The 10,000-nt window shown below is 62.0% G+C and overlaps 1 protein-coding gene across 1 annotated transcript; it reads right to left on the bottom strand.

The window, feature by feature from the left end:
* Positions 1-7,646: 7,646 nt before the first annotated feature.
* On the bottom strand, positions 7,647-8,459 carry RNF208 (ring finger protein 208). Its single transcript, XM_062505952.1, has one exon. It carries the CDS (start codon positions 8,442-8,444, stop codon positions 7,647-7,649), a length of 798 nt encoding a protein of 265 aa, XP_062361936.1. The 5' UTR covers positions 8,445-8,459.
* Positions 8,460-10,000: the final 1,541 nt, after the last annotated feature.

Genomic DNA, 10,000 nt, shown 5'->3' with positions numbered 1-10,000 from the left:
CCCACTGGTCCGGGAGGGCGCCCCAACCCACACCGGAGGGATGTTGGGACTTTGTATGGACACTGCTGCCTTCAAACCTTTCAGATAGCCTTGCTGAAGAAGCATCCTGCCCTGGAGCAGCACCCACGTCCCCGAGGGGCCCCCGAAGTGGGTGGGGGGTGAACGTGGTGGCTGCTTTGGCCACCCTGATGGAGCCGGCGACGGGCGAGGAGGCAGAACCTGGCCGCCGGTGGTGCAGGCGGCCGGTGGGGAAGGCTGTGCCAGGGCAACGGGACGAGAGTGAGACTGGGGGGTCGGGGGACCCCGAGGAGCTGCCTCGATGCCGTGGAGAGGCGTCTGCTGCTGCGTGGGGATGCTGGAGCTGCTGCCGGTGGAGGATGCCAGGGAGCCGCTCCTGCCCGGGCATGAGGAGCCGCCTGCTCACGGTGCCTCCCTGCCTGCGGGGCAGGACCCTCCCGCTGCCGACACCACTGGCCCAGTCCTGCCTGGCGGGGAGAGCCCATCACCCAGCTCTGAAAGCGTCTCCAGCTCCATCCTGGGCCTCTTCGGCGAGGCACAGGAGGCATCGAGTGATGGGGTGGCGGTGGCAGCGGAGCCGTGCCCCGTGCTGGCAGGCAGCGAGGACGAGTGCCCCATCTGCACGGAGCCCTACGACGAGCAGCGGCACAAGCCGGCCGTGCTGAACTGCAACCACGGGCTGTGCCGTGCCTGCCTGCGGGCCATCATGGCCACGGCCACCGGCGCCGAGCTCGGCCGCGTGCGCTGCCCTATCTGCCGCCAGAAGACGCCCATGCTGGAGTGGGAGATCTGCAAGCTGCAAGAGGAGCTGCTCCTGCTGCACTCCCAGCCCGGCTCCCCAGGCGCCCTGGCCACCTCCCGGCCCCCTGCCCTGCCACCCCGGCGGCCAGGCCTGGTTGGCGCCCTCGAGCATCGCTTCCAGGTGCGCTTCCACACCAGCCGCATGTTCGGGTGCCTGCCCTGCGTGCGGTACCCACGCTGCCTGATCCGTGCCCTGGCCCGGCTGGAGCGGCGCTGCCGCTGCTGCTACCTCCTGCTGCTGGCACTCCTGCTGGCGGCAGAGATGCTCAGCCTGCTCTTCATCTTCCTCCCCATCGTCCTCATGGTGATGCTCTTCCTCATCCTCGACAAATAGCCCTGGTTTTGTGCCCTCGGGCTGAGCGTGCGTGGGGAGAGGAGCCCAGCTCCGGCCCTGCCCATGGCTGTGGTGCCAGCTGGGAGCACACCTGTGGCCCTGGTGCCTGGGACACCTGGCACTGCCAGTGAGCCCAGAGTGGGTGAGGCAGCAGAGGAGAAGGAGCAGGCAGCAGAGGGAGGCGACCCTGGAGCTGGGCATCACCTGCACCAGGGCACCAGACGACACATCACTGCCACAGCCAAGGGACAGATGGAGTGGGAGCCCTTCCTGTGCTGGGGCATATTCCTGGCCTGGGGGCTGGGGACCAGAGAGGCTCTGTGGGCAGAGCAGGGCTGTGCCATGGCCTTTGCCATGGGCTGTGCCAAGGGCTGTGCCACCTGCACCCAGGACAGATGGGATGGGATCCCCCAGCATGGACTGAAAATACAACCTGTGTTTCTACACCAGCTGTGTCCAGCTGAGTTCAGCGCCTGGTCTGGGCATGTCCCCCTGGGACACAGCAGTGACACAGGGAGGGGATGGGCACAGCCAGAGGTCCCCAGCCACCCTACAAGGGGTGCATGCTCCACCATGGCACCTCCCAGCCCCTGGCAAGCCATGCCAGCCCATGCTCAGACCATGCCCTTCAGGGAGATAAGTGAGCAAACATGGCTCTGTCCCTGCCATACAAGGGTGGAGGAGTCTCTGGTGAGTGTGCACACATGGGACCTGCCATGGAGCAGGGGTGTCCCAGGGCTGAGCAGGATCTGGGCTCTGCTTTTGATTGCCAGGCTCACGTGGGGGCCACATGCCGGCCAGATGGTGTCTGGATCACAGTGGGGCTGCTCTGCACCCTTGTTCCTCCACACTCCTTGGGGAAACCTGTACCCCAAGGGGACAGGGATGGGGATCCTCCCAGGCTTTCAGCCACCTTCGGGCTGGTGGTGGGTGGCAGGGAGTGGTCAGACCCTCGAGATCCTCCCAGGATTCCATTTCAGGAGTGCTGACACCCACCTCCACCAGCTGGAATGTGCAGCAATCTGTCACTGCTGGCCTCCTCTGGGTGTCCTGCCAAGGCTCTGTGCTGACCCCATGCCAATTCCCCCCTCCCTGTGCTGTCACTCCTCTCAGCCCCCCCTCAGCCCAACCCTGCTGAGGGGCTGGTGACACTGCTGTGCCCTGTCCTCCTGCCCAGCTGTGCTGGGCTTGTGCATCCATCCTCATGTCCTGGCTTTGCCCTTCTCCCCCGGAAACACCCCGTGGGCAAAACCCCCAGGGCTTTGGCTGTGGGGGAGAGACCTCAGGATGCCAGCTCCCCCACCCCCTTCCCCTTCCTCCTGCCCAGAAGCTGGGGGGTGGGAAGCCAGCAAGCACTGCTGTGCCCACACAGCCCCACAGAAAACCTGTGTCCTTGTGCCCAGGAGGGCAGAGATTTGGGCTGTGGGCTTTGCCAGGACACTGGTGCCACTCAGCATCAGCACTGCCATGAGCTGCTCTGGCCAAGTGCTGAGGCACAGGGTAGGAGCAGGACACCCCAAAACAGGTCAGCAGGCAGAAGCAGCCCTGGTGGAACCAAGGAATATTTATTTATACCAAGTGGAGCAGCTCCATCAGGAGAAGCACCAGTTCAGCCCTGGGTGGGGCATGTTTTGCTCCATGGTGCCTGTGGGGAGTGGGGAGCTCAGACACCTGGGGGGGGTCCTGTCATCATGTAGGGGCCTCGTGCCCCTGCTGTACATTGCCTGAGGGTGTTTGTGTGAACGAGAGCTGTCCCCATGGGACACCCCCAGCACTCACGTGCTCCCTGAGGCAGCTGTTGACACCTCTGGATGCTGAAAGCTGAAGGGCATCTCCATCCCCCCGAGAATGGGATCCATGGGGGCTGTGGGGTGGGGTGGACTCTCTGGGTGATGTGGAGCCCAACTGCAATGTCCACTCCCAGGGCTGGGTTATATTTAGCACCCTGAGATAATGGTGAGCAGGGCTGGGGTCTGACAGGGCTGATGCAGGGCTCCTGCTGCAGGCACAGCTTCCAGCACAGCCCTCCAAACCCACACAACCTCCCCACTTGAGGCCTTGTCCCCTGTCCCAAGCCCCTGACGCCCCATTGCACCACCCCAAATGCTTGATTGCATCCCCCAGTTGCTGGCACCAGGTGATGAGATGTCCCCAGAACAGTGACTTGGCTGTCTCCATCCCTGCAGGGAGTTGCCCATTCTCTCCTGGCTTCTCCCGCTGCAGCCCGGCATGTCCCACCTGGGGGTCCTGCTCTGGGCCAGAGGCATCCCCATCCCAACTGCACCACAACCAGCAGCACCCTCCTTTCTCAGCCCCCCTCTCTGGGGACATGTATCCACCCCTTGCCCCTTGGGAGCGTGAGGAAGGGACAGGGAGCTGGGCAGTGAGCAGGAGCCAGTGCCTGCGGCCATTCCTCTCCTGGATTTGACCCCAAGAAAGCTCCCGAGCTCAGCAGTCCCTCCCTAGCCGCGGGGCCAGCACTGCCCTGGGGAGCTGTCGCACTCTCTCGGGCTCCGTGCCACCACCCATTATCCTGTCACCGCGGGCTTGCACCGTTGTGAAAGCGGGTGCTGGCACATCGCAAGCAGCTTCCTCTCCGCTGAAACCTCCCTGTGGGTATGTGACCACCCCGGAGCGAGCTTTGAGGCTGTGTGTGCCAAGGAGGGCACAGTCCTGGTGCTCAGCCACCTCCCTGCAGCCGGGCACGGCGCTCCCCCATCCTCCAGCGCAGCCTCGCCTGCGCCCCAGCCAGATCCTCCCGCTGTTTGCATCCACGGGGAACTGCTCCTGTTGGGCAACCTCTGGGGCAGGATGCGGGTGTTGAGGCCACCACATGGGGACCAGCCTGGGCACTGCCCAGGGCTGCCACCGTCCCCTGCAGGAACAGAGCAGCCCCAACCCTGAGCCCCAGGCACCAAGCAGCCGGGCTGCAGGAGCTGTTTTTCACAGAATCGCAGAATGCACTGGGTTGGAAAGAACCCACCAGGATCATCCAGTCCGACTCCTGGCCATGCACGGACACCCCAAAACCTCACCCTGTGCCTGAGAGCATTGTCCAAATGCTTCTTAGCTCTGGGGAGAATGACTGGCTAACAACATGCCCTGAACCCATACTAAAGGCTGAGCCCAAACTAGCCCGATCCTGACTCTTCCCACCTAAAATGAGGACAGCTGGGAGAAGGGTTATCCCCACGAGCAATTTAACTCCCCATGTCTCCTCTCCTATCATGACCCAAACTGGACAGTGGGAGAGCCCAGAGCTTCATCCCAGCCTGTGACAGATGTTACAACGAGAAGATTTTACAACCAGTTCACCTGGGAACATCTGGGAGCATCTCTGCTCTCATGTGGCCAAATCTGCTCCTGCAGCAATGTCCTGGCCATGCTTAAGCAGCTTGTAGGACTTGGAGATCTTTAAAAACTTAGCGTGGAGGCACAAAGCTCAGAATGGCTATGAGAGCATTGCAGGGGATTTAATTCACCTGCATTTGTGACACAAGGGTTGGCACCACCCCATGTTCCTGTCCTCTGCAGCAAACCTGGCCCCTCTTCCAGCAAGTGCTTATTCGAGGTTAATAGGGCAGGAGAAATGGGGTCTCGCTCAGTACTTGCTCCTGAAAGGCTCTATTTCTTCCTTAATTGCAACTCAAAATCAAATTAGCAGTTTTAATTTTACTCTGTGCCCAAGAGGTGCCATGAGGGTAGGGGAGAACATGTTGTACCCTTTATCCTTATGTAATAAAAAGGGTAAATTCCTACTGAGGGCAAAATTGCTGCCACCTCTGCTCTGGCTGGCTTGCAGCTTTGGTGTCTTTGGGGAAAGAAAAGCTCAGCCTGGATTTAATATGAGCTTTTGGGGTGTTGGAGTTCTTTATCCTGGATTTGACATGAGCCTTTGGGGTGATGGAGGTGCACATCCTGGATGTGGCGCTGCCCAACTCCCCCAAGCAGCCACATCATTTGGCTCAATATGGGGTTGCTGTGACCACCAGGAGACCTCCACACTGTGCCAATTCTGCATGAAGGACGGTCGAATGTGGGTGGAGGGTAGGGATGTTGGTAAGGACAGGTAGACAGGACACGGCTGCAGCATCTTCAGGGACAGGGGTGGCACCAGCTACATTATTGGTGCTGTATTTCAGCACCCACGGACTGGAAGGTGTTTCTGTTCTCCAGGCATGGGAACCTCCCTGAGATTAGAACCAGCACACCAGGAAAAGGGGTCTGTAGCCACCTTTGCACCCTTCTAGATGTGCTACTGCTTTGGAAGAAGATACTCCACCTTGGCCAAGAGCAGAGGGCAGAGACGGTTACTGGAGAAGGGAAATTTGGGGGTCCACACCAGGCGGTGTGTACACCCCACCCTAGAGAGCTGTCCTGTCCTGGGATCATCATCCCAGCTGCTTCTGCTGCAGATTCCTTGCTCTCCTAGCTGTGGAGCTCCCATCCCGGTGACCATGGGGTCCATTGGGGCAGGTAGTGGGTGCCAGGTGCACTCCAGCCCCAGGGCAGTTCCTGCATGCTGGGGGGATGGTGCAGAGAGGGGCCCACGGGTGCAGCTGCCTCACCAGAGCAGGGCAAGGGGAGCCCAGCATTGCCTGTGTCCCTGCCCAGCTCCGCCTGTGTCTCTGCCCAGCTCCCTTCAACAGCACGTGCCACCAAATGGCACATCCTCCCCCCATTATCCCACATCTCCTGGGGAGAAAGGGCATCCAATGGGTGTTTGAGGGCTCTTGGTGTAGCTGGGCACCCCTTGCCAAGCTGGGCATGCTTCCCCAAGGTGCCCAGCCACTTGCAAGGGCTCGGCAGGGTGGGGACACAACTTCATCAGAGCTGAAAGCTAGGCTGGAGGAGGAGGTGCCAGCCCAGGGGAGAGCTGTAAGCTGAGTATTGCCCCCGAGCCTGCCCCACGGATGGAGCAGGGCCAGGGCACATCCTGATGTGTCACCCCACTCCTGCCCACAGTGATGCGCTCCCAGACTCCAGATCAGTCTTCGTTCCAATATAATCTTTATTGGGGAGACTGATGGGGGTCAGAACAAGGCTGGGTATAAAACATGATCATGGTCACAACCAGCAGCGGGAGGCAATGGCAGAGCAACACAGAGACGGTACCGACAACGTTCTCCACCGACGGGGGAGAACGATCCTGGGGCTGTGCCAGCAGCATCGCCCGCTCCCTCGGGACGGGACGGGGTGGGGCAGCATGGAATGGCCCCTCTCCCTGGATGGATGCTGGGCTTTGGCTAGTGCCAGGGGCTGCCATTTCCTCCAGGATGCAGGGTTCTGGGACCCCTCTGGCTCACCCAGCCCCAGCGCCCTGGGACTGGGCACTGTGTACCCCTGGCCTTGCCGGGTTGTGGTGCTCAGCCCCATGGGAGCACCCAAAATTATGGCTTTTTTATTTTTTCTTTTTCTTTTTTTTTTTTTTTTTTTTTGCTTTTTTGGCAGCAAACTTACCCCTCCAGGTGCTCTGGAGAAAGCAAGACTGTGCACAGGGTGCTGCTGCCCTGCCAGCCCCTCTGCACAGGGGTCAGAGCAGAGGTACTGCTCAGGGGAAGGGGCTGTGGGCAAGAGCCAGACCTCGGTCCCCCTGCCCAGTCAAATCCCCTTGGTGGAGTCAGCAATTTTTAGCACTGGACCCTGTGCCACCCTCCTGAGCCATCCCATGGGGCATCGGTGTGGGTGCCGGGCAGAGGGGCAGAGAACGGGCGCAGCTCAATGCCTTGGTGAACATGTAGTGGCCTGGGATGGGGTGGCCGGGGAGGGATGGGGAAAAAACCAAGAATCCTCCAAAACGAGGACAAAGTGGAGCTTTCCTCAAGGGCCTACGGAGAACATGGGCCACGGGTCTGCTGGCATCCGAGGGGCCAGTGTGGTGGCTTGGTGTGGCTACTGAGACTCGGGCGCATGGTGGCGTGGCCACTGAGATGAAAGCTTTGGCAAATAACTTACAGAGAGGAGGTGGACGGGGCAGCTGGGGACCTGTCCTCACTTCCTGTGCTGGGAGGGTGGCTCAGTGTGGCACTATGCATCTCCAGGGCTCCTTGTGCTGCTGCTGCGGGCCATGGGGCGATGTGGAGGGTGTCACTCCGGCCAGAACCCAGCGTCTGCTCTTGGGAGAACCGGGGAGAGAGGAGGGAGAGGCGCCTGGGAAGGGAGCACGGTGAGATGCTCGATGCACCACAGGAGCACCCACCGCAGGGCCAGGGGAGCTGCGGACCTTGGATGCGCTGGTAGATGTGCTCCCCGTGGCAGCGTCCCTCTCCCCGGCCACCACTGGTGAGTAGGGGGCTGCTGCCAGGTCCCAGCACCCCCACTGGCCCCCGCGAGTGCTGGCAAGGACACCAGTCCCGCATCCTTGGCCGTGGTGAGTATTAGAGCATTCACTGGCTGTGCCACTGGCAGAGAGGGGAAGGGGACTGGCTGTGGCGCTGGCCGCGCTGTCCCGCCCGCCGTGCCCCGCTGCGGAGGAGCTGGCGGGGCGCGGGGCTCACATGATGGTGCAGGAGGACAGCGGGTTCCGGATGTGGCAGGTGCAGGCGGCCCCGCAGTACTGGCGGAAGGTCTGGTAGCAGCTGCGGTCGGTGTCGCTGCTCCACTGGACGGGGTTGGCAGCCAGGGCCTCGGCCGGCAGTCTGTTCAGGATACTGGTGTTGACGGCCAGCGCCGCCAGCCCGTAGTCAGTGAAGAGGACGGTTTCCCGCTTGCAGGTGGGGCAGGAGATGAACTTGTACTTGGGGCAGGACTCGTAGAGGATCTGCAGGCACTCCTCGCACACCGAGTGCAGGCAGGAGAGGATGCGGGGCCGCTTGTTGGTGAAGTTGTACATGTGGCCGCAGGTGGGGCACTCCAGGGGCTCGCAGGGCGTCGAGGGGTGCAGCACGTACTGGTTGACGATCACCTCATCCGATGGCGGCTGCCGGTGGTAGCAGACCTCGGAGCTGCCCTTACGCTGGCCCTGGTAGCCGCGCTCGCGCCGCGGCAGGGGGGGAGTCCGGGGCAGCGGCAGGGGCCCGGGGGTGGCATCCAAGGCAGGGATGTCCCCGCACGCCTGGTTGACGATGATCTCGGACTCGGAGGGCCACGCGCGCTTGGCCACGAGGGGCGGCTCGCGGCGCGGGGCGGGCGCGTAGCGCGGCTGCGATGCCTGCAGCTCCGAGAACTTCTCCGGGTGGATGATTTTCATCGCCTCCATTTTAATGATGACCTGTTGCCCTTTCAGACACGACATGAGTATCGTTTTCACATTACTGTCCACTGCTCTGGGGTCTCTGAGGGACGCCTGCATGAGGCTAAAACATGCTGGCAGCCTGCTGAGCTTTCAATCTTGGTCTGGCCGCAGAGCAGGAGCACGGGGAGCAGCACCTGGTGCGGGAGAGCATCCTGGGGAGACGGGGCAGCGCCAGCGGGCCCCGCGCCCCTCTTCTGCAGCCAGCCCCGAGGGTGCCAGGAGCGAGGCTGGGGCGGGCGGAAGGCAGGGCTCACAGTAGCATCCTGCCTGCTTCGAGGTGCTCTTGGTCGGATGATCAAAGCGCCGACTCCCTGCAGCCTCGCCGGGATGTTAACGTGACATTGGCAGTCACTCAGCAGCCCTGCTCTTCGCCTTCGCTGCCACTTCCCACAGCGGATCAGCTGCGGTCGGGAACAGTAATTTGGGGATGGTGGCACTGGGCACTGCCCAGGGCAGATGAGTCCAGGGAGTCTTGCAGAATTGGAGGCAGCTCTCACTTTGTCCCAGCCCGACCTCTATTCCTGTTTACGTGCAGTGGGATCCTCGTGGCGCTGAAGAATGTGTTTGCAAATTCCTTTGCTCTGACTTCCCGGCTCTCCCACTTGCCGTCACCGGCAGCTCCCACAGGGCAGGGGCTCAGGGCACATCCCGGTCCCGAGGGCAGCTCACCTTGGCTGCAGCCAGGGCAGCACACACCTTGTCCCCTCGGTCCCTGGTACCTTTGTCCCCAGATCAGCTTCGTGCTTGCTGGAAATGAAAAGTTAGAGAGGATGGGATCCAAGGCTCTTCAGGGATTTACCGGCGGGATTTACTGTCAGTGCTCCCTTGGGATGCGTGCCCTCGTGCATCCCGGCGATTTGGCAATCGAGCCCTGCATGTCCTGTCCATCCGCCCGTGTGCTTGGCCTGCGGAAGTGGGATCAGGCAGCTATTTGCCCCCCAAGCATCCCCTCAGCGGCCCGAGCGCGGGGTTCCGGGACCCCCCTCTGCCCTGAGGGTGGGAAGGCAAGTCCCCCAGAACCCCTTTGGGCTGCAGGGCCCCTCCCGAAGGGGTTCCTCCACCGACCTGCCTCTGCTCAGGGTTTTCTCTCACGTTTAGCCCCTCCTCTGCTCAGTGGATCTATTTTTACCTCCATCGCTTGCTCCTGATCTGTTCCTGCTATTATCCCTCCCTCCAGCTTCCTCTCCCCCCTTTCCCAGTTCCCTGCCCTTGTCCCGGGGTTGATGGAGAGGCCAGGCCACGTTTAGGGGCAGCAGATGGGGGGCAGGTAGCCAGCTCGAGGCCATTTTCTCCCTCAGCAGCCCCTGCACCAGCCCCGGCTCTTCTCCGAGAAGGGTGAAGGCGCTCTCCTCCATCATGCTGCAAATCCTGTTATAGGGATGCCTGCTCCTGCCGGGCTCTGCCAGGCCTAGCGGAGGGGGCCCGAGGGGGCCATCTGGTTGCAGCAGCAGCCTTTGGGGATGAAGAAAGGCCATGGGGGTTCAGCCCCGGATGCCTGAGGGCTGGGAGGGTGGGCTGGATGCCTGCCCAGCCCCAGTCGGGGTGTCCTGGGGGCCATGCTCTGGCAGCACTGGGGTCCCGCAAGCATCTTGACCTGAGGAGGGAGGCGTCGC

Source organism: Cinclus cinclus, chromosome 19 (assembly GCF_963662255.1).
Source record: "Cinclus cinclus chromosome 19, bCinCin1.1, whole genome shotgun sequence".
NCBI classification, from domain to species: domain Eukaryota; kingdom Metazoa; phylum Chordata; class Aves; order Passeriformes; family Cinclidae; genus Cinclus; species Cinclus cinclus.
Note: the sequence above shows the minus strand (reverse complement) of the source record. Positions and strands in the feature narration are given on the sequence as shown.